Source organism: Ahaetulla prasina, chromosome 4, assembly GCF_028640845.1.
Source record: "Ahaetulla prasina isolate Xishuangbanna chromosome 4, ASM2864084v1, whole genome shotgun sequence".
Classification (NCBI taxonomy): Eukaryota; Metazoa; Chordata; class Lepidosauria; order Squamata; family Colubridae; genus Ahaetulla; species Ahaetulla prasina.
In genome coordinates, this window is record NC_080542.1 from 130,299,934 (window position 1) to 130,325,898 (window position 25,965).

Consider the following 25,965-nt stretch of genomic DNA (forward strand, 5'->3'; position numbering starts at 1 on the left):
CCAGAGTCTCTAAGCAACTTGTATCTAGCCATAACTGTTTAAAACAATAAAAATCCAAACATAACAAAGAGCTTTCATTAGTTACATCATCCACTAGGATAGATCAATCCAGGGGTGAAATCTAAAAATTTGCCCTACTGGTTCTGTGGGCGTGCTTTAATTGGTGGGTGTGGCTTGGTGGTCAGATGACTGGGTGGGCATGGCCAATAACAATAAATAATAAAAATAACAAAGTAAAAAAAAACCAATAAGAGCTACCGAAAACCAACTTTTACACTTTACATACACACAACACAACACAACTGACTCACACACAATGTAAAAGCAGCTGCACTTCACACTTCACACAGCCACAAAAAGTTCAAAACCAACTTTCACACTTTACACACACACAACACAACACAACTGACTCACACACAATGTAAAAGCAGCTGCACTTCACACTTCACACAGCCACAAAAAGCTCAAAAACCAACTTTCACACTTTACACACACACAACACACACATACACACATACACAAAATGTCACATACAGTTTTCTGAGATTTTGTGTGTTTGTGTAGTTAGAATGAAACACTACAGAAACACACCAAATCTCAGAAAGCTGCACAGATATTTTATTTTATTATTAAGGTTTGTGGACTTCAATTCCCAGAGTTCCTCAGCCAGCAAAGCCAGCCAGCATTAGTTGCTCAGTGATGAAATAGATTAGCTAAATTTAGATTAGTTCTGTCTGGTGCTGAAAGTGAAACTGGGGCTTTCGGGCTGGGAAAAAAGCCATGCGGTCAATCAGTAATCAGGTAAGTGCCTTAGAATCTCTTAAAAGGAGGTTTTCTACATGTTTTCTACAGAAAACATATTTTTTAAGGTTCTGCTGATGAGGAACTCAGGTGAGATCGCCAGAGGAGCCTTAAAAAAAATTTTTTTTTAAATTTAAAGGCTCTGCTGATCTCAGCTGAGGGGCAGGATCCTCAAAGGCTTTTTTTAAACTTTTAAAGGCATGAAGAAAAACCTGCCTTTAAAAGTAAAAAAAAAAAACCTCTGCTGATGGTGCGGCTCAGCAGAGGCGGGGCGGGCAGGGATTTTTGCTACCGGTCCTCCGAACCAGTGGCCGCCATCGCTACTGAATCGCATGAGATGGTCTGAACCGGGAGCATTTCACCCCTGGATCAATCCTTGTTGTCTCTATAACAGTGGTCACCAACTGGTGATCTGTAGACCACTGGTGGTCCACAAGAAAATTTTGGTGGTGTGCAGAAACATTATTTGCATTTTTTATATTGCACTAAATCAGGGATCATCAACCCACAGACCCTGGGCTGGATACGTGCAATGAACGTTTGTGTTGCTGTAGAGAGTCTCCGCTTTCGGGGTCTTTTTGTGTGGGTGGGAGGGAGGCAGAAATTCCAGCAGGATTTGCTTTGGCCTCCTGGCACAGGGCTTTGGGCAAAGAGCCGGAGGGCCTTGTTCCATTGGGACTGCATCATGGCCTGGAACTGGCTGACCATTACAGCCTGCTGAGCCTCAAGGCACCGGTACCTGCCTTGCACTCCCACGGGTTTTCCCTCTGCTTGGAAAGCCTATGCTGGTAGTCGTCAGTGAGTTGCTTCTACTGAGCCTCCTTCTTGATCAGATCCAATTTGAACTGAGCTGTTTTGCCAACTCTTTCTCATGGTGGCTGCTTAGCGCCAGCAACTGCGTCCTGTTGGGGCCCTAAGGAGCCCAGGCGGGCAGGCAAGGAGTGAGGAGTGAATGACATCAAGTTGGCCATGCCCACCCAATCACATGACCACCTTTCCACATCCACCCACCTGGTCATTAGACAGATCATATTAGTGGTCCATGGAATTTAAAATTATGAATTTAGTGGTCCCTGAGGTCCAAAAGGTTGGTGACCGCTGCTCTATAACACTTTTTTTCTTCACAGGTTTTGAAAAATCCAAATTGGAGGGAATTGTTCAGATACTGTACCTGGAGCAACCCATTATATAGAAATGAAGCTATAATTAAAAAGCTTTGAACAAGGGATCCCTATAGATGGCATTTCCAAAGTGGAGAGAACCTTACAAGCATTGTCCTTGAGATTTTTTCAGACAGTTTCTGGAAATCTAGAGAAGGCAAATTCAAGGATATCCAGGCCTGTTGCCAGTTATATAGGGCAACTAGCATTTTAAATTATACCTGGAAGCCAATGCAGTTCCTTTACTAGTAGAGTTATACCTTCATTTTTTCTTTGCTGCAGATTCTTTTATAATAAAACTTTTTTTTAAAAGGAAAAGAAAGAAAACGCTCTCTTGTGGGACAATAGCGTAATTTTATATATAGGGATGATGGGAAAAACATAAAAAATTCCATCAAAACAGAAACTATTCACATTCTCAGCCCTGGAGTGCCAAACAGAAATTTTCTTAGTATTATTTCTGAACAGAAACCAAATCCAAACTTAATTGGTTCAGCACCTCAAATTTCTAGAAGTTCCATAAGATTATGGGAAGAAAGGAGGTAAATTGACTCTCAGATCGTTATAGGCTTCGTGTTTAAAATAGGCCTTGCTATTGCGTTTAATCTTGAATATAACTGGATTTTTTTTAACTAAAAGTGTATTTTTTTAAAAAAAATGTTTTACATTCAGAATGACTTCAGCTCAAAACAACTGCTTCAAGATTGGAATAGGACTGTCTCATTCTAGAAATATACCAAGACAGAAACAGCTTCATTTCAAGTGAAAGCACCAATTCCAAACTTCAAACAATTGTTTCTAACTTGAAACACACTCAGTATGGACAAAGAGACCTATTTTGGGCTTGAAGCAACTGTTCTAGATTCAGAATAGTATTCTTCAACCTCAACATGTTCTGAATTTGAAATGTTTAATATACATCTACTTCTTCTAATTTGTAATTATTATTACGTAAGTATACAATAAGAATTATTTGTATGCTGGTGTGCATAATTCCTGGCAGCATTTCATCTCAAATGTTTATCTGAACACAGGTCTTAACATTTTAGAAATAATCAATCTGAAATTGACAAGGCTTCTTTCAATATTTTTTGATAAACATGACCTATTTAATTAGGGTGTGTGTGTGTGTGTGTGTGTGTGTGTGTGTGTGTGTGTGTGTGTATGTCTACGTATGTGTGTGTATATATATATACATACATACATACCCACATATACATACATACATGTCTGTCTGTGTATGTGTATTTTATCTGATTCTATATGAAAATTATTGCAAAAAAGAAAGAGATGAATTTCTTTCAAAATAAATTGATATTTTCACTGACTTCAATATGTCAGTTTAATACAAATATTACAGATATTTATTTTATTTGATATTAATGTCCATATTATGTTTTATCTGAATGACAAGATAATTTGGATAAAGAAAGGAATTATTTTATTGGCAGAAACAATTGTTTTCAGCATTGTTCCTGAAAAATAAGAATTCTTCTAAGCTAAGCTTACAATTGCTCTCCTCTTATATTACATTAATTACATCTTTTTAGATTATAACACATCACAAACAGTGATAAATCTGGTAAATTAAAATCTGCCTATCTGACTTGTCATTCAGGTTAACCTATTATTTATGGGTATAATCGTATTACAAATTAAGTAATTTGTATTCAAAGCTATACATAATATTGTACACTTGCGTACACACTCTACTGACATAAATCTGAAAACGTCAATTTTAAATTCCATCCACAAATTATTCTAGAATGTATTTATGTGTTTATGTATACTTTTCATAAAATTGTGAAATGCCTATTAGATCCTAGCCCTAAAAAAAAAAGGAAAAAAATGCTCTTTCCATTAGAGAAATGGCTTTAATTACTTAGACATGGACTTAGATTTAGACAATTTATAGTCCAATTTAATTTTTTTCAATGTGCTAATCTACTGAAGAACATAAGTTCTTGAACATAAGCATAAGAACACAGGTCCTGTTGGATTAGAACTCTGACCCATCTAATCGAGCAGCCTGTCTTTGCAGTGGCCAAACAGCTGTACTAGGAAATCTACTAGTCTCTTTTCAGATACTCTTCATATGTATTTACATTGCCACTAAGACTAATATCTGTGGATCCCCATGATTTCCATAAACTGGTCCAGACCTTTTATGAAGCCAGCCAAGTTGGTCGCTAGCACCACATCTGAAATGAATTTCTCCATCAGGGAATATCCACTGGTAGTAGATATAGTATTTTATGTGGCAATACACTTATACTATCCTTAATAGTGGTTACTACACTGTATTTTATTTTATTTATTTGTTCATTAATTCATTCAATTTGTAAAGCTGCCTGTTTCCCATTTGTGACTCATATATACGGTAATACTCATCCATTATCCAATACTAGTTTCCATAGCTAAGTCCTCAAATATCAATACAAATAATGAAAATATTTCAATTTTATCAAAAGGAAACTTTTTTTTCTTTTACCTAGGAATAATCTTTTTAGTATAGAACATCATAGACCACTTACAGGGCAAGCCAAAAATAAAGATTTTCTACGTACCAGAGGTTTTACTATTTAGAAGAAGCTCAAATAGCATGATTGACCCATATATTCAGAAACCCAGATAGCTGTTTTCTATTCATACCTTTGGTCCTTTTAACATAATAGTTTTAATACTAAAAATGTTGGCTGCAGTTCTTCAAAATTTAGGGCAAGGATTTACTAATTTCTCCTTTCCTAATGCTTTGAGCATTACAATAACAGAGCATCACATATCAAAAGTCCCAGGAAATTGAATTTCCTAAACATCTAAATCCTTAAAATGAGTAACAGCACTATGAAAAGTTACCTTTCCCAGAATTCCTAGAATTTATATTGCTGATGTTACAGAATTTAAAGCAAAAAGTAGAGATTAATGCAGCTAGTTTTCATTTTATATTACAGAGAAGTCTAGAAAAATGTTTTGCTTGATATGGACAAACTTGAATTCCTGGTAAGTTAATATAAATTTTAGAAATGAGACTGTTTAATGTACAATCTACCATAAAGCAGCGCATATATTTAATATGTGCTTTTATCCAAATACAAAAATGTTATCTTGCACACTTATTGGGGAAACATTTATGTCTAATTTGTGGAACAGTAGCCTAAATAGAAATGTTTTATTATACAAAAGGCATTATCTGAATCATTTTGCTAAATTAAGAACCATGGGGAGTCTTCACCACATGGGGATCATTATTTTAATAAAAAGAACATTTTTGTCCCTGCACTAGTTCCTCTTTTCCAAACCACAGCATTCTTACACCCCATTCTGGATTAATTTTAATGCTCTCAGAGCAATAAAAAAAAGCAAGCTCATTCAGTATGACAAACAAAAATTTCCAACAGAGAAATGAGTACAAAAGACAGAACAATCCCATTGTCTGTAGGCATAAAAGCAGGAGCCATGAACACTTTATAATTTGCATTTCCTGTCACCCATGATTTGAAAATATTGGTTCACATTTTAATATGGAAAACCAATTCAGAAATAGCGTCCATGGGAAACATAATAGAAGGGATTCTGTGTGTTCCATTTCTACCCACACATGTGCAACAGCAGGTTGTCAGATTATTTTCTAGTATTCATTTTTAAAATAACCACAATCACTTTAAAATGAAATGAAAAATAAAATAAAATAAAATACGAACCAATTCTCTAGGATGGAATTCTTCTTGACGAAAAATTAGAAGGCTAACCGATCCACCCATCTTAGTGCTCCTCAGGAGAGAAACAACTTCTTCTTGGGTTTTTCCTGTTAAATCCACTCCGTTTACCTAAAAGAAAGGGGGGGAGGGGAAATCTTAAAGTAGCCATAGCAAGAATGATATTATGATAGATCAGCCAGTACTGAAGGTTAACATTCACAAAGCAAGTATGCTTTATCATTGTTTAACGCTGAAATCTTAACCATGCCTTACTTGTGTATAAGTCCAATTCAAAATGTTTTTAAGTTAAAAAATGGATTAGGCTAGCTCTCAAATCAATTACTCAGACACTTAAATGCCATTGCTGAGTCAGCAAACCGTAGATTTCATTATTACCTTGGTTATGACTGCGCAACATTCAACTACAAAGAGAAAATGCTAATTAAAAAGGTAATTGCTTTTGCACTCTTCTGATCTTTCTAGCACAATCTATGTTTACTCCTTGAGCTGATTTCCTTGTCTTTATGTAACGAGATTATTAGCTATTTACCCATCACAGTGATAAATAAATCACTAAAAGTTGCTAGATGTCTGTAGTCCTTGAAGAAACCAAAATTATGACCAGGTTCTCCAATTACACCAAAAAATAATATGGTCTGTTTGATTTTGGCTTAACATGTGCAGACCCAGCCAAGGCTAGTGTACAGAAAAGTCAAGGTTAAATAAATTATGATTAAGCATGTGTGTGTCATAGTCCATAGTCCACAAGTAGAATTATCAGCTTTCTCAACAGGCAAAGAAGAATTCGGATAATTGGGAAGGAGGCCAAATGGGGAAAGAAGCCATACTAACAGTTTAACTTTCTTAGCACCTGTTACAACAAAAATTGGGGGAAAAAATGTTTAGGCCTTTATGTATAGGAAATTACATTTTCAAATATCAGAAAGAATGGCTTTTTTAATCAAAATATTTTCTAACAAATCTTCATTTTTTAAGAACATATGCTAGGAATAACATAGAATCGACAACGACGCAATGGAAATTTTACTATAGAAACATGATGAGTCTACAGACTATAGTAAACACAAATTTGAAGGGACTAGATTGAAGCCAACTCTTGAAATTAGACAAAAACAAAATAAATGTAGGCTATCAAGTATGTCAACAAACAAAAGAAAGAAATATACAATTATTAAGACTACAATGCACACAAGTTTGAATGACTATATTGTAAGATATTCAAAACGTCAAACAATAGTCAGGAGTCCTATATCATCTTGGACAAATTCTGGGCAGGCAAGCTGTTTCATTGATTAATCATTCTCACCCTAAGGAAATTCCTCCTTATTTCCAAGCTGGATCTTCTTCTGACAGGCTTCCACCCATTACTTCTTGCCCTGCCCTCAGGAGCTTTGGAGCAAAATCAACCCTTATACACAATTGCCTTATACACTGTAAGCCGCCCTGAGTCTTCGGAGAAGGGCGGGATATAAATGTAAACAAAAAAACCCCAAAAAAAACCCCTCTTCCCTCTGATAGCCCTTCAGGCATATTGGAAGACTGCTATCAGGTTACCCTAAGCCTTCTCTTTATTAGGCTAAATATATCTAATTTCCTTAGATTTTCTTCATATGATTTAGCCTCCAAACCCTTTATTATCTTTGTTGTTCTACTCTGCACTCTTTCTAGGGCTTCAGCATCTTTTTTGTATCATGACCAGAATTGGATGCAGTATTCCAAATATATTCCAAAAATACAGAATTGCAATACTGAGCGGTACTATCACTTCTCATGATCTTGATGCTATCCCTCTGTTCATGCATCCTAGGACTGCATTGGTTTTTCTGGTACCTGAAACACACCGCTGACTCATATTTAAGCAGTAGTCCCCTAGGATATCTAGATTACAGGGCACAACTGTTGAGCCAAATACTGCCCATCCTGTATCTGTAGGACATCACTTTTCTCAGTACTGAAATGCATCTTATTGGATGGGGCCTAATGTTCAAGTCTGTTAAGATCCTTCTGAATCTTTATCTTCCCAATGTGTTAGCAATTACTCCCACCCCCAGTTTAGTGTCATTCACAAATTTGATAAGTGCCTCTTATCTAGATCATTTATGAGGACACTGCTATTGTTGAAAATTTACTAATAGTGTAAATCCAGATCACGTACATTTAAAACCAAGTCAAAAGCTAACCTCCAGAGAAAAGAAAATGCATTAAATCAACTATGATAGTCACTATTATATACAAACCTCCTTACATGTTAACATACCATCATCTTCTACCATGGAACAGGGAATTCCATTAGCATAAATAATGCACTCATATGTTGCAATACCACTAAATTGCCAGAGAACTTAAACCATACTTAAGTAAATTTCAGTGAAATTAAATGCATGAGCAAAAAAAGCTATTGGATTTCATTATAAACTGGAAGCTGGCTCTTTATCAATCATCATAAAATGTTTGCACTATTGCAAAATCAGCATGCCCAAAGAACAATCTGGATGCCTTTGTAAACTGTACTATACTTTCACTTGGAAAGCAAAATTATAAACAGAATCTCCAAAAACTTCCACATGCAAATCTCTGTTTCTTGTTTCGTTGCAGAAGATCATGCAAAGCTTGACAGATTTAGTTAGCTCCAGTTCAGGGGGACTGATCTCATAGGCAATGAATATGTAAAGCTCAGAATAGCCATTAAGGCACAATTTAAACTGAGATACTTTAACCTGGAACCTTTTAGCTCTCAGGATTCTAAGAATGCCACATTTTTCACTAGTATGGTTTAGGAGACCCCGAAATAAAGGATTATACAAAGATCATTAATTTAAAATAGTTTTCATAGTAGTGTATGCTCTGAGGAACATCCTTACAACATGATACAGCATCCCTCTGCACCAAATCTTTTATGTTTACCGAAAACTAATAAGAATAGTTTTTCAGTTAAGTATTTGTTCCTAAATACTGGGATAATTTATGTTGAAGCCTAGGATTGTATGGATTTATGCAGGAGTGGGCTGCTGGGGGTTCGAAAGAACCTCTAGCTAAGATTCTGTGCAGTTTGGAGAAGCCCAAAATCTCATTCCTGTCTGGCCTCGCCCACCCTGCCCCTCCCTTATCTGTTTTGGATGCAGATAAGCACAGGATGCGTGCAGAGGCTCGGGGAGGGCAAAAAGCCTCCGGAGCTTCGGAAAGCCATTTTCGCTCTCCCAAAGGCTTAAGGAAAGCCTCTGGAGCCTGGGAAGGGCAAAAATTCTCCCCCATGATGCAGGAGGTCAACTAGGCCACGCCCATCCAGCAACCGGGCAGAGAACCCCTTGCTATAATTTTTGAAGCCCACCCCTGGATTTATGGATTTAGGATGGTGGATAAGGCACACAATTTGTTTGTCATTTTCCTTATTTTTTTTTTAAGTCATTATGAACAGCTCGAGTTGTGTTTTACAAAATGGGTAGGCATATAAGTCAATCAGTTAGTTAATTAAGGGACAAGCTATTTACTTAAAAAAAGAAGTGGCTCAAGATCCATTTCTGAAAACAATACAAATTTATGATGGACTTTAAAACCTTTAAGCTATGAACTGCTTCCCCATCAATCTATTTGTACATTAATACTTTCAACATTAATGTATGTGAGTTATGATAATATGTGAAACCAGCTTCTAGACTGAGAAATACACTCCCCAGGGAGGTTTGCCTGACCAATGCCTGCTGTATTTCTGTGTCATACCAGATAAAAAAATCTGAATTTATATTCAATCATTCTATTAGATAATTTTAATGGTGCTTCATAAGGTTTGTATTTTATTTTAAAATATGTGCTGCTAGTGGAGGAAATCTTTTTCAAAAGTGAATAAAGGAATTAGATCACAAAATTATTTAGACATAGAGAAGGTATATGGACTTTGCTTCATTCTAATACAGAATTTCTCATATTGTTGGAGTATAACTGTAAATAGTGCCTACAAAGGCATAGAAAAATTAGAATGTCTAGTTTCTTTTTTTTTTTAAACAAGATATATTTAAATGTTTAACAAAAATAGTACTGATGAAACCAATGTGAGATACAATTTATTCCTGGGAAGAATTTGCTACCGACCTCCTCCAATTTCTTAATATTTTAAGACACAGTTCTCTAAAATGGTCCATACTTTTTGAAATGGCAACTATTACATACAGAACTGGACTAAACATTATTATATTTTCCCTCTTCATTTTCTATGTCTTCCTGTGCGCCTACTGATAAGAAAAGAAATGAATCATTAAGTTAGTACCCTCCTGCATTAAAAGATGTTGCCATACTTAATGGTAATGTTGTATCATATCATAAACATGACAATAATATTACAGTATTAAATCCCCCCATAAAACAGTAAATAAATGAATCTATCTGAATTTCTATTTTGACAATTATTACCTATATTCATTTTTTAAAAAATTAACTTCTGACCACACATACATAATAATACTTTATATCTAAAATTTGTTCCTCAAATTCACCATCATTCACTATATGTCCCTTGTTATTCTAATCTATGTCTTTGCTTTCAATGAACTGTAAAGGTCAAATCATTCCATCTCTCCAGGATATCTGTTCAAAACTACAGCTCAAGAGAGTTTGATCCAGCTGAAAGACATATAATTTGTGTCATTACAAAAAATGCTTATCAGATACTATATAAATTCTAAGACCAGGCAAATTCCTGCTGTTCTATGCGACTAAGAATGATTTCTCCCAAAAATTGTTGCAATGAAACAGATTCTATTTTTTAGAATCTATTGAATATATATATTCAATATATCCAGCTTTTATAAATATTTTTATAAGAATTAAACTGAGATACAAAGCCTTGTGTCTTATCCCAAATAAATTGTTCCACCGCAGTGCACTATTCCTTATGTCAATCTATTAAAAATACAGCAACATCTTACCAAAACAGTCAATATACCCAACTATTTTCTATGAATCAAGCCCGTGCACCCATCCCAAAATATATCATATTTTAAAAATCTCTATTTTCTAAATGAGACAGATGTTCTTTGTAAAGCAAGCTAAGTTATTCCTGTTTATTAATGTTGTTATTCTGAAAATATGAAAATCAGAAGACAATACTCTAGAAACCTGGCACAGGAGATGAGAGGGAAAAATTAATTGGATTGCTATATAACTCATATAAAAGTAAGATGCTTGCCAAAAGGACTTATAAAATTCCCAATAGCATTGTGACATTTCATCACCTCAATAAGTCGGTCTCCAGCCTTTAATCTTCCATCTTGAATAGCTGCGCCTCTTGGAAGGATATTTTTCACATAAATTGGAGCTGAGCCACCAATAGGAACATCTCTTGAAGTGATGCTAAATCCTAGGCCTTCAGTACCTATAGAAATTATTTAAAAGTATTGTCAGCTTATTCTGTGCCTCTGCATTATCAGAAATTTTGGATTTACATAAAGCTACCTAAAGGCATCCATATTTTCTTTCTACAGCTCATCATATTGAATAAATACAGTTTGATATGGTTCTTCAGTATCTCAGAATGTGCATATAGCTCTGATAACCATATCAGACAGCTTCATTAACACTGCTTAACATATTTTTGCTTTTTTCAATACTATAAAAAAATGAACAAGTATAATATTTCTCATTTGTTTAATTGGGTTCTCTCTTGATCTAGTCTTAGTACTTGGGAGAGGGAATAGATCATATTTTAGATCCTATCTATGAAGACATGTTTAAAATTCAAAAAGGTTCACAAACTTCTAAGCACCACTATATGGAGTCATTCTAGTAATATTTCCTGGTCCAAAGGAACCTCAAAGACTGGGAAGAAATCCAGGAGAATCAATATAGTAGCAATCTCCCAGTATAGATAATTAACCAGGATAATAAAAGCTGTTTCAATTCTGTATCAAGACCTAAAACCAGATGGAAATGGATTTAAATTATGAGCTCTATATAATAACTAACCTACTGAGAATAGGCATTCTATGCAGAATTTAATAAGCTGCCGTTTTAGTTCCATGCTTTGAAATAGACGTGGCGTCATTATAAAAGCAGGTAATAGTGTAAAATTTTAAGATAGCTATAAATTTGTGCTTGATTAAGATTGTCCTGCTTTCACATTCCAGTTTGTTTAATCCAGTCAGCTTCCTCCAGAATCCTAAAAGAAGGACAGCACAGAGCCACAAAGGCATAATGAGTTTTGATGGTTAAACTCATGTTGCCTCCTCTACCTGAAGCAGGCTTGGCTACCCATTGACAACTATTCTTTTCTGGCCTCTGCAAAGTTGCAAGGAAGAGTAAAAGACATCAGAAAATTCTGCTCCCGAATTTTGCCTACACAAGCCCACAGATACTCTAGTTTTAGCCTGATTTAATTTTTAAAAACAAGATTTAAAATATGCCTTGAAGTCTGCTGTGTCTCAAAAGAACATGCACATAGAGAACATACAGTAGAAACCAGAAGCTGTCTAATCAGAGCAGAAAGCAAGGCTGTACTATATGATATTTCCAAATGGTGTGTGTGTGTGCACACACACGCGCGCGCATGCACGCACATATCAGTAGCTAGAAAAGCTGGATTTAAAAAAAAACCAGCAGAAAGGCACATAACAGCTGAACAAAAGATCTTAGAAGCAGGGGTCTACCCAAGGTGCAAACTATGCAGGGAAGTCTCGGTCCAATCCTAGTGGTAGGGTATAGCAGGAAAAGCATACAGGCAATCCTAGATTTATGATTACAACTGGGTCCAGAATTTTGGTCGTAAGTCATTGCAGTTGTTAATTGAGATGCACACATTATCACTTCACCTAGTAATTGCAACCCTGGCTCTCTTAGCTGTGTTTGTTAAACAAATAGAGCAAGAAAGTTCCATACCAAAGGGAGCATGGAAAGTAACTCCATGATCGACTGGATAAATAAAGTTTGGATCCTGAAAATCCGAGCTTCTGTTCTCTCGCCCATCCCAACCTTCCCCTCTCATCTATGCATGGAGAAAGGTAACTCAAATCTCCAGAATCTAAGCTTCCTTTCTGTAGCTTTGCGTGCTGACTTTCTGCATATAAAGTTAATGAAGTTATGTCTCTGAAGAATAGAAACATCAAGTTCACGAGCTTTCTGGCCAGGAAGAAGGAGGGAGAAGTTGTAGGAAGCAGAGGAGGACTTCCAAGGCTGCAGCAGCTTTGCACATCCTAGTGGGCTAGGCAGTGGGGAGAGTTTCAGCGCCCCCTATAGTTGGGCACATTTCCAAGTTCCTGAATTTTGGTCATGTGACTACAGGAGCATTGCTGTAACTTTGGGCAGGGGTCATAACTCCTTTCTTTCTGCATAATTTGTTCATAATTTGGAATAGTCCCTGAAAGAATGGTCATAAATTGAGAATCATGTGATCAGTACAACCAAGCAGTTGGCACTGCGTATAGGAATATCTGCAAGTGAATGGACTACACCCTCTCAAGCCCAGATGGGGGATTCCACAGGATGATGTGGAGAAAAACAGGGCTAAGATCCTGTAGAAAAGAGATGTCAAACTCTCACTGTCACGTTGTCATCACATGACGTGTCATGACTTTTCCCCCTTCGCTAAACCATCAGTGCAGCATGCATCCAGCCATGAGCCATGAGTTTGACACCCCTGCTGTAGAACTTCCAGGTTCAGATGGCTAGGCAAATAGTGGCCAATTAACCAGGCACTATGTAGAAGACAAGGACTAGAAAACAATGGTGGTGATAGATGTAGCAGTACTGAGTGATAGGAACATCAGGGGGAAAAAAGAGCATGAGAAACTAGAGGAGTACCAAGGCCTGAAAGCAGAACTGTAGAGGATGTTTGAAAGCAAAAAGCAAAGTGATCCCATAGGTGGTAGGACCATTCATTGCTGTGGTTATTAAACTGGGAGTGTGGCTCCAACAGATCCCAAAAACACCACTGGAGTTTTCTGTCCAAAAAAATGCAGTGTTAGGAACAACATAAATATTGCATAAAACCCTCAAACTCCCCAAGAGATCTCTGGTACAAGACCCAATACTGAGGAAGACACATAACACCCATAGGGTGAGAAGGGATATACGTAGATGCAGACATACATGCCTAGCATTTAATTGCTGTTGCTGTCCACATGCCCAGCAGACATTTTGAAAAACAGATTGTTCATTTAAAAAGTTCCCTTTATTTTCTCTTTCCACTTGGGTTTAAGCAGAAAGGAACCTTGTACAGCATTCAGTCGTTAAGAGACTATTATCTCCTTTAATCTCCCATGTGGAACCAGCTGAGGTCTCTCCAAAGTTTTCATCTTTTGACTTAAGTGCTTGTGAACATAAAAAAGCGACACTTTTCTACAACAAATGTTCTTTGCAGCTTTGGGTTTAATTAATTTTATTCTTACTTTGTGTGCTGAGACCTCCCAGAGGTTTCACCTAAATCATGAATTGATTGCTTAATATCTTCCGTTCTCGCATTTTTTCCCCTCTTAGTATCTAAATCAAACACTATGGTTTGCTATGGACAGAAATAATTCTGGATCGAAGTAGTGGAATTTTAATTAGGTTCCCTACTTTAAAGATTTGATTAATAAACATACAGATATTGAGGCATTCTCAGAATGAAAACTCTCAAAATATTTGTATTTATTAACAAGGTAAGTTTTTTTAAAAAGATGTGTTCAGAATTGAAAGCATTTAAAACCAAACTGAACATTCCAGAGTTTAAATCATATGTCCTTTAGCAATGGATAATTCTCAGGGGAAATATCTGCCTTTGGACAGAGAGAAATACAAGTGATTATTTTGTTTAATTCTAATTCTATTTATTTATATTATTTATTTGCTTGTTTAGAGTATTTTTAAATTGGCTTGTATGCCATTATTGTATAGATGACAATAATAATGCATTATAAAAATTATTGTTGAAATAAGACAAGATATGGAAGAATACACAGAGGAAGATTAACTCTAAAACCATCCTTGTTTAATATTCATGAGTAACATTCATATTTCAGCAAAAAGAATATGTATAAACATAGTCAGTGCATCCCACAATAATCTATTTATTTGCAAAATTGACTAATGAAAGAAGTTATACCAGAATGAGTAGGAGGATATTCCATTATGACCAGTACTATTGTGTCACAGAAATGCTTGAATTTTTTTTAAAAAAAAAAGAGGGGGGGGATTAAAAGACTGAGAAAACAATTAAAGTAGAAATAAAAATGAAAAACCAAAAGATTGACCTCGAAAGGAACTTTTTACTGAATTTATAAAAGAAGTTGGTTAAAGACTTGAAGAAGTCTTCCATATGGGCAAAAGAAAAATTGAAGATCAAATCCTACAATAGCATCTAAATGAACTGAAGATTAAAATTGTTAGAAACAAAATAGCAATAGCACTTCGACTTATACACCGCTTCACAGTGCTTTACAGCCCTGTCTAAGCGGTTTACAGAGTCAGCATATTGCCCCCAACAATCCAGGTCCTCATTTTACCGACCTCTGACAGGATGGAAGGCTGAGTCCACCTTGAGCTGGTAAGATTTGAACTGCTGAATGGCTGGAAGAGGGCATTCAGCAGAGGTAACCTGAAGTACTGCATTCTAACCATCATGGCTCAATATGAAAAAATGAAGGAGTACAAAGTTGGTTTGTTTCATTAAGGTTAAAATGAAAAATATTTGTATAAATTTGGGGTCCCTTTAAGGACTATTTCCTAATCCTAAGAGTAAAGTGTTAAACGATTAATGTGTATGGAGAAGGGATGGGTTACAGAAAAAGAAGATAATTGCGTGTAACATTATAGGAGATGATGAATTAGGTTTTTTATATTTTTGAAGAAGATTGGAAGTGGCTTCTTTAAATTCTTACTTTTTTCTTTTTTTTTTGTACACCTTTTATTCTTTTTTTACTTTTCTTTATGAGTTTTTTCTATTTTGTATTCTCTTTTATTATTGTTATAAAAAGTATAAAATTATGTTTTTTAAAAAAGCAATACTAGATTTAAAAATTGGCAACGTATTTGTTATTAGGATCAATTTTCATAAGGAACACCTCTTTTACAATAAAGTTTGCTTAAAATAGTAATTATACAGGTAATCCTCATTTAGTGACTCCCTTGTTTAGTGACCTTTTGCAGTTGTGATGGTAATGAAAATGTAACTTTGCAACCAGGACAACCAAGACAAAATTTTGCAGTACTGCTTAAGCAAAATAACAAGCATATTAGAAACAATTTCTAATGGGGTTATAGGCAGCAGAAATAAAATTGGGGATTGTTTGGATGTATAAACAATGAGTCATTATGACACAAGTTTCTAACTGTTAGTTTACAGAGTTTGGATATACAGTGTTGGGTGACAGGCAAACAAAATGGTGTAAGGTCTGAGGGACAAAACATATCAGGAGAAACTGGAGTATGTACAGCTTGGAGGACAGAAAGGAAAGGGGTCACAATAATTGAAACCTTTAAATATATTAAGGAGTTGAATAAGATTCTAGAAGACAGTATTTTCAATATTAAGCAAAAATCAAGAACTCAGGGGCATTCCTCAAACTGACAAGACAGGAAGCTCAAAAGTAATGTTAGAAAGTATTACTTAACAGAAAGACTAGCGGAAGTTTGGAACCAATTATTTAATCATCAGTAACTAAGTGTAAACATGTTTGAGATAAACATATATTTATCTGGTTTTTTTACATAAAATAAAAATTAATTAAAAATAATAACTAAATTGAACACAAAACTAAAACAATGAAACACAATTCAAAGGGCAGACTCAAGAAACCACTGGATCCTTTCTGCCATCTGTTTTCTGTGTTTCTATGTTGCTTATACTATATCCTTTTTTAAGAACTTGTCACTCAAAGTTGCTTTGAGTGACAATCTCAAGACTGCCTTCCACAAAGTAATGGATTGAATCAGGGTATTAAAACTAAATTTTATTTTATTTTATTGGCTTATCACAGAAATGAATATATCAATGCACTTCAATCATGTATTTATATTTTCCCCTTTCTGTACTTTTCAAAATTATGATTTGTAACTATTTTGGAGATCTCTGCTGTCTGAATTTAAAGGTTTTGATCATTCAGATTATGTTTTCTGTTACAACAGAGACCATATAGAAAAATTAAGTACCCCATGATGTTTGAAGCAAAAAGAAAAACTATAGGAATGCCACACAAAAATAGAGCAATGATGGCAAGCTGATTACAGGCCTACTTGTTCCTTGCTGTTTTTCCCAATAAGGTGCAATCCCACTCTGATTTTAGTGAATTGTTCATCAAATACAAATGGCATTGTTTACTATGTTTCATTAGAAGTCCATTATATGCAAACCATTATTCAGGGAAGTTTTTCAATATCACATGGATCAAGGCTAAGTAAATGTTTTGTTTAATTACATCCTTTGCAAAACTACTAAGATGCTGTGCTTTTCAAATCCTTTTATACTGGTGGTCCACATTTTGGAATTGCACGTAGGCAATCACAATAATTGTGTCTGAAAATGACCAGTTAGAAACTTGAACTGGTCATCTGAAAATGAAAGTTCTGCAGCTGCATGTGCAATCAAAATAATTACACAAGTATTTGCTGGAATTGTTGAGAGAATATGAGCCATTCTGTACAATGCTTATCAAAGGATATGTCCTCTAGAAATGCAATCAGAAATGGTCCTGTAACTGGAAAGATGGACTATTTTGACCCTGCTTAAAATACTACAGCATTAAAGCTACTTATTTTTACCACTAAGCCCAGCACTGCAGTTTTAAAAATGCCACTGCTTGATGGGAGAAGAGATAAGAGTAATACAGATAATCCTTTATGCATCTTAGATGTGAAACTAATTCTCAAAAGTTCTCTGGTATAGTATACAAAGTTTTAAATATGCAAACATCAGACATACAATTATTTCTACTTGTTCACTAACAAGTAGTGAATTTTCTGGAGTGGTTGGTTCTAATAAATATAAAGAATGAAATAAATAATATATAAATATATTTCCAAAAACTCTGGCAATTTTGAAGAACCAAATGTGGCCGAAAGTACACTTTTTGCTTCCACTGCATTGTCCACCATGTTTCTCCATCCCCCACGTCTTTCTCTTTCATACTGTGCTTTATGTTGCATTCATTGTTCACAATGCCATTCAAAATGATTGACACAGACCCATTTTAACATCAGTCTCAATCCACTTCATGTGTGATGTTTTAAGATGTATGGGTTCAACACTGTAGTATATAAGGAAAGCATTATACTCGTGAAAGTGTCTTTAAGAATTGACCTTAGTTTATATGAGCTACAAAGATTGGCAGAACTGCAAAATCCCAGTCATATTAGAACATCACCAATAACTGCTAAATCTGTATGCTAGACGTTCAAGCCCCGACCTTTAACAAAAGATAAATAGATATCAATTTTCATTTAGAAAAAGCCAACAAACATTCTCCATTGACAGAAGCATATTACTGACCTTCTCTTCTAACTTTATTAAATAACTAATTCCTATGAAAGATCAGGTTATTTGAAAATGCCAAAATGGCAATAAATATTAAGAAATTATAATGGAAGTAAGCACAATTACTGCAAGAGTATCTTATTTTGTCATTTTAGACAATACAGCTTCTACAGCTTGCAAAAACACAGTTTTAACAAGGACTCTTGTGCATTATACTAAGTATACTTCTCCATTTATATCACAATTTGAAATTGAATGGTTGAATATGAAAAGAATGACAATCTCTCTCTCTCCCCCCCCCTCCTCTCTTCTTTCCCCTCCACATAAAAATACATACATACAAAAACAAGTAAATTTTAACCTAATGATGGTAAAGTAACTGCTACTTGTTAAATAGCAGATTAGGCTTAAGATCTGTTGTATTATGATATCCTTTATTTAAAACAAAGGTGATCAACTGTTGACTTTGGGCTATTTTAAGCAAGGGTATTCTTCATTTGTGGTACCACATGTAGATTTTTCTATAGTACAATCAAATGAGAATTATGGCACAGGGCATTATTTCTACCGAGAATGAACTTTAGCTCTGTCAGAAGGGGACTCACCAACTGCTATAAAGAGCGAAAGTATTTACTTGCACCGCACATTCTGATTGTATTAATATACAACACTGCAGTTATGTTCTAAATCAGGCCTGCACAACATATAGGAGAGAAATGGCCAACTGATCAATGAAAAATCCCTGTCGGTCGCAGAGAAATATCTGGGACACCAATCAACAGTTTAATGGCTACGAAGCAGCAACAGCTGGAGGCACAGGAGACAATCAGCAAGACAGCTTTCAGGGCAGTGCTGGTGAATGTATTGACTTTTTTTAAAAAAAAAATACCAGTGGGCCACACAAAGCTGCTTGGTAGGGTTGCAAGCAGCCCATAGGCTGTATGTTCTATGGATTTTGTTTAAAATAATTGCAACTGCCCAGAAGCGTTCAAGTTGTGGCATGGGGATTATAAATATATTTTGGTTACTTTAATATAATTTAGATGTGCTTGGTAAGCAGCTACATAAATATCGTAACTTTTTAATGTACTGTTTGTTTCAATTGAATGAATGAGCTGACGAATGAGCAGTTCTTTCAATTGCAGTACCAGATTGCATAATTTGAAGAGACTTGCATTAGGGGACTCTTCAGCAGAGCTAAATGGAATATATGAATTGGCATTACAGATCTTTAATTTAATGGTTACATGTAACTGATTCTGTATAGACTGTGTGAATTAAAGTTTAGTAAAATTAAATTGACTGGAATCAGAATTGAGCACGAATGATATTTTCAGGCTCTTATAACAAAACTTTGTGATAATGTAATAAAGAAACAAATATAACTGAATGGATCTAAAAAGTTACAAAGGCAAGTACTGAATATTTCTGGAGATGACATTTAGTTTGCAGACACTTTTCCATTGTTCTACCCATCTAACCCAGAAAGCAAGCACCAGAAAAAAAGATCTTTGTTGGTATCATAATATTTGGTAGATATAAACATTAATATATATCAAATCATATATGTCACAAAAGATGGTGAAATATATCTATCAGCTATTAGAACAATATTCAGAAATTGGTCTTCAGCCTTGTGGTTTCTTCAAATCTGGTATGTTTTTATTAGGACTGGCCCTAGTTTGAATAGTTCAGTAACTTATTCTAAATTAACTTGCAGTCTTCAAAGACTGGCCTCATTTAATGTAATACGATAATGAAGTCCTACGCTGCTCCACATCTATTTGTACTACAGTTGTGTATTCTCAAGAGACATAAAATGTGTTTAGTCCATTATTAAGTTTAAATTTCTTTTGCAATTATATAAATTACAAGATTGGGATTTCAATTATTGAAAATCAGAAGCGTGCACAATGTCCTTGCAGTGTTTTAATTGACTTTCTCCTTATCTATTACAGTTGAAAAATTGGTAAATCTCCATAGTGACTAAATTTATAATTGTAACCACAGGATTATTCATTCAGTTAGGAATAACGTTTCTCCAACCACAAGGATATCATCTTAAACTGGTCACCTTAAGTAATTTTGTACACAATCAATAGCAATATATATGTATGTATGTATGTGTTTGTACGCATACACAAACACACACAAACTCAACTCTGTATCATTTAAGTTTGTTGAGCTTATCATTCAGGAACTAGAAAAGAGCAAACTGGTTGCTCATAAGAAAAAATAATAGTTTGCAAAAAAAAGAATACAATGATCTTTAATTAGATCATAATAAAAGCATAATAAAAGCCTCTTGTGACAGCTATGCAAAAAAAAGTCTTGTTAATGTATGAAATAGCCGTTGAACTTGGCTGAAATATTCCAGTCAGTCAATACTGTACAGCTGGTAAGTAGCCATTATTAATATGTCAATGTGGAAACCACTAAATAGCTAATTACGCTAGTCAGTGGAAGTTGCAACCTCTTCTTACATCCTCTTAATTCACTGCCTATTTCCTCTGCCCTTCCCAGGTTGAAAGGAAATGTTCCCTCCTTGTTCTCTTGTTTAGAGCAATGAGAAAATTGACCATTTTCAATTTTCCTCTATTGGGGAATTCTAGGTCCTAAGGTTATCTCCATTAATATATACTTGTATCCATCCCATAAATGAAAATACAGAAACAATAAACTTACCTTTCCTTAACTGTATTTTAAGACGCTTCCCTATCCTTTTGGTATTATAGCCAGAGTTCAAAGTCGCATGAACTTTTTGTGGTGTTGATGACAGACCCAGAGGTGGTTTTCCTGAATTCACATTATGAGGTAGTTGTGAGTAAGAGTCCAACGCATCACCTTGGTTGCTCGCTTGGGGTATTTTTTGTAAAGTGTGAAGTCCAGAGTGGTCGATACCCTTACTGTCTTGATACTGGGAATCAGGACTAAAACGGCTGGAATGGTAAGCATTCTTTTCGCTTTGGGACAGCTTTATATATTGTTGTTTTCTTGCAGCAGGAACCACATGGAACCAAATGATGGGTGTACGCATGGCTTGACGAAACATATGTTGTGCTCTAGGTTTTAAAACGAATGGAAAATTAACAAATTAAGACTGGCAGACTAGTAGATATTACAAGCATAATTACTGATGTTAATTAGCCATTATGAAATGACAGACATATTGTTCTAATTGAACTGTAAACTGAAAAGGATATTTCTTGGAATGATATGTTCACGCATGCCTTTTATTTCTCAACTATGTTCTTCTTAGGACTATTTTTTTTTAAGTTTTCCTGTTGCTGCTAGTTAAAATAACTGTGTTATAAAATTCTTGAGATCCTGGTTGTAATGTTAAAAAATAGCATAAAGCTGCAATTTTGACAATTCTTCTCACCAAGATATTTAATACAGAATACTGTTAATCAACAAACATATGGAGTTACTCTGCATGATGTCCATCTAGCATATTTCGAAATAACATATTAAACTGTAAAACTAGCATTTTCAGTTTACTCAGAATCACAAGCCATATAAGATGATTTTTCTATTATTTCAATGATTCTTTCTGAATCAGTTGTATTTAGTGACATAATTTTGGATGCAATGGTGATGTACATCTAATTCATTTTTTTATTCCAGAAAATTGTGGATCTCATCTAATTGAAAAATAGTTGAAGCAGTGATCCCAAGATCCACTCAAGAATTTAGCATACGCTACAACAATAAACGCTATATGTTTAAGTACTAGTGTTATTGCACAATACATATGCAAAAAAATCCACTAGTTTGCACAACAATTCATAATACTGTACTCATGAGAGATTTTGAATACAAACTAGAGTTCTCTGTTTTACAAAACATATGGTCTATATTTGGAAAAATTCTAAAACATAAAAAAGCTGTGGGAGTGAGATCAGCTTTTATGACTACCACTCATAAAAAACATAATCTGATCACACACAAAAAAACTCTAGTACTGTTTCTTTTTTTAAAATTAATTAATAAATTATCAAAAGGTATAAACTATGCATTTAGAATAGAATAGAATAGAATAGAATAGAATAGAATAGAATAGAATAGAATAGAATAGAATAGAATAACAGAGTTGGAAGGGACCTTGGAGGTCTTCTAGTCCAACCCCCTATCCTGGCAGGAAACTCTACACCACTACAGACAAATGGTTATCCACCATCTTCTTAAAAACTTTCAGTATTGGAGCATTTACAACTTCTGGAGGCAAGTTGTTCCACTGATTAATTGTTCTAACTGTCAGGAAATTTCTCCTTAGTCCTAAGTTGCTTCTCTCCTTGATCAGTTTCCACCCATTGCTTCTTGTTCTACCCTCAGGTGCTTTGGAGAACAGCCTGACTCCCTCTTCTCTGTGGCAGCCCCTGAGATATTAGAACACTGCTATCATGTCTCCCCTAGTCCTTCTTTTTATTAAACTAGACATACCCAGTTCCTGCAACCGTTCTTCATATGTTCTAGCCTCCAGTCCCCTAATCATCTTTGTTTCTCTTCTATGCACTCTTTCTAGAGTCTCAACATCTTTTTTTACATTGTGGCAACCAAAACTGGATGCAGTATTCCAAGTGTGGCCTTACCAAGGCATTATAAAGTGGTATTAACACTTCACGTGATCTTGATTCTATCCCTCTGTTTATGCAGCCTGGAACTGTGTTGGTTTTTTTGGCACCTGCTGCACACTGCTGGCTCATATCTAAATGGTTGTCCACTAGGACTCCAAGATCCCTCTCACAGGTACTACTATTGAGCGAGCTACCACATATACTGTACCTGTGCATTTTGTTTTTCTTGCCTAACTGTAGAACCTTATTTTTTTCACAATTAAATTTTATTTTGTTGGATGGTGCCCATTTTTTCCCTTTACATTTATTTTCATTAAAATATCCATGCCAATTATAACATTGCACCAGGGAAGGGGGGGAATGTTGGTTTCTGAGAAGCTCCAGTGTTCTTCTAAACTTGCATTCTATTCTATAGTTTTACTGATTATGGCACTTACTAGATATGCATGTATATCTTGAATACAAAATTGCATATTTTCTTTAACAAGTAAACATAATGATTACTTGTTAATAATTACAGAATGCTTTCCTTTTCCTATATACAAGTTGATTCACTGAAGATAACAACCATAGAGACCAAAGCAAAATGATCCAGTGAAAGCAAAGCCTTGTAGAAAATTGTTTTGCTTTTATAAATTGCTTCTACCTTGGATTTCGAGGTCAAGAAAAACACAAACATGACACACGGATAAATATTATGCACTTACTGCTCAAATCTTCTATTTCGAAGGTCGCCATCGTTAATTTTGACAATACAGTCATTTTCATGAAAGAGATTTTCCTGTTCTGCTTTACCACCTTTCTCCAGTCTCTTCACCAATAGACCTAAAGTTCTGGAACAAAACATAAACTATTATTAGACAGGCAATTGCTTTTAAGGTGCACTTAGATTTTACAAAAAAGCATACACCCCATCCTAATGTTAAAATGTTCCCATTGTCCTTTAAAATCAGCAGTCTCAGATCACAGTTCAAAGTGATTACCATATATTAACTGTACAGTAGACATTTTACATTATGAGTGCAAGAAAGTTTGTCACACAAAGCCCACTGAAATGATTTGTAGTGTGTGTGAAAGAATGGATAGGTGCTATGTACTAATCATTTATATGGCTTCTGTGCATTAAAATTATGGATTACAAAGTATTTTTCATTTCATTTCCACTCTTCCTAGGCATATCAGAAGAGATGCCTAAATTATTGAGAATTCCTGAAGAGTGGAAAATGTACCAGGTACACTATTTTCAGCCAAGAGAAAAAGGACAATCCAGGTAACCATAGAACAGTCAACTTGACTACAATACATGGAAAGATAATAGACAAGATCATTAATCAATTAATCTGTAAACATTTTGAGAACTTTTTTTTTACCTTAGATCACTTTTTCTTAATTAATAGAATACTTTGAATATGATATATTTTGATGTCAGTAAAGAGTTCAATATATGATTCCATGATATTCTGATAATAATAATAAGGAATCAGAAAACACCAGATCTATATTTGGTTTTAAAATCATGAGACAGCATTAAGCCAGTGGTGAAAACCAAATTTTTTTACTACCGTTCTGTGGGTATGGTGTAGCTTCGTGGGCATGGCTTGTTGGCCGTGGCAGGGGAAGGATACTGCAAAATCTCTATTCCCTCCCCACTCTGGGGCCAGCCAGAAGTGGTATTTGCCGGTTCTCTGAACTACACAAAAATTTCCGCTACTGGTTCTCCAGAACCTGCTGGATTTCACTCCTGCATGAAGCATTAGATAGTTGAATATGAAAATGTTTAGGAAATTGTAAAGCCAGATCAGACAGTTAATACTGTAGAAGACATTGATAGCAAACTAAGAAAAAATAATTATATTTAATAGAATAAATACAGAGTTTATTAAGGAACAAGAATATAGGTAAAGGAGGGAAAATACTTGGCTTTTCAATAGAATTTATGAAAAGAAACTTAGCTGAAAAATGTCAGTAGCATGACATGGTTGTTCTAAAAAAGACAAATGAATTGCTAAGCTGCACCAACTGCACTGAACATTCCACGCTATAGAAAGTTAGCATTCCACAGTAGATAAATGATCCTGATTCTGGAGAATTCACCACATTTTAAGAAGGATTGAGAAAATGAAATGATAGGGATAGCCACCTGCAGGAGCCTAAAAACAACAGCCTGACCTTGACATATGCTTAGGCTTGGAAACAAGATGACCAAAATATTTGTGCACCTGTGATGATAGAACCATCAGCACTTTTCAAGTACCTGGTAGAATTAATGAGTGTAAAACGAATCTTGATTCCTCTTTAAGCAGCCTCCCTCAGTGAGGAGGGGGGGAGGATATGGCATCATCAGTCTAACACAGTCCTTTCAGCAGTTCCAAGAAGGCTCCATACCCATTTGCACTACTCAGGTGACTCTTGAAAAGAATGCAAATGACCAGCTGTCTGCAAAGAATATAAATCCTTCCAGCAGGCATAGCTACTTGCAGCTGGCACACTCTGAAGCACCATTTTGCCTTCTAATTGAAACTGCTGCACAACACAGTTTGTTGTGGAAGTGAGGTGTTGATACATTACTATGTGTGAGACACATTTCTATTTATTCATTTTTATAACATGTTACTTGGATCATAATATGTACCACGTCACTTTATAAAAAATTTTTTTCCTATTCTGAAAATAATAGATTTGAGAATTTGATCTAAGTAATTTGATCTTTTCGGCTTTGCAGCCTGGCTGGTGGGACAGGGAGAAGGGATGGTTTCTTGCAAGCAGCGGACAAGTGTGCACAGCTCCATTTTCAGAAGCGGTGGGCGTGGACACGCGCATCCGCCACTTGTGCAAATGGAGTATGCACACCCATGCTTGCTGGCTTGCCCTTTCTCTCTCTCTCTCTTCCTCCCACCCCCCCACCCCCCCGCTCTCTCATCTCTCTCTCCCCCGCCCCTCTCTCAGCAGACTAACAAGTCTGTCCAGCAGGGAGAGGAATAGTTGTCTGCCACACCATGCCCTGCCTTTTATCCCCAGAGCTAGGGTAGAGCTTTGCTAGCAGCAGTGGCTCTTCTGTCCCAAGGATCGGCCCATAGATTTCTATTGCTCTCCTCTCCTCTGCGCATCCGAGCTTCAGGCACTGAACCCAGCTGTTCCTCCTCTTCCTCATCATCAGTCATCTCCAGACCTGGACTGTCAATTCTCCATCTGAGGGTTGATGGACAGCCCAGGCTCCACCTATGTTTCTATCTCTGACAGCTCCAATCCTTCTTCCTCCTAGGAGCTCTCTGATT

General features: G+C 35.6%; 1 protein-coding gene across 12 annotated transcripts in view; it reads right to left on the reverse strand.

The window, feature by feature from the left end:
- Positions 1 to 25,965, reverse strand: part of PARD3 (par-3 family cell polarity regulator) — a 734,935-nt gene that overhangs the window by 265,556 nt on the left and 443,414 nt on the right. For all 12 annotated transcript variants that reach the window (XM_058181713.1, XM_058181712.1, XM_058181707.1 and 9 more), the window contains 4 exons: positions 23,398 to 23,523; positions 20,799 to 21,175; positions 10,906 to 11,045; positions 5,663 to 5,788 (listed from right to left, as the gene is read on the reverse strand). In XM_058181713.1, the coding sequence (XP_058037696.1) occupies positions 5,663 to 5,788; positions 10,906 to 11,045; positions 20,799 to 21,175; positions 23,398 to 23,523 (769 nt within the window). The remainder of the gene's footprint in view (positions 1 to 5,662; positions 5,789 to 10,905; positions 11,046 to 20,798; positions 21,176 to 23,397; positions 23,524 to 25,965) is intronic.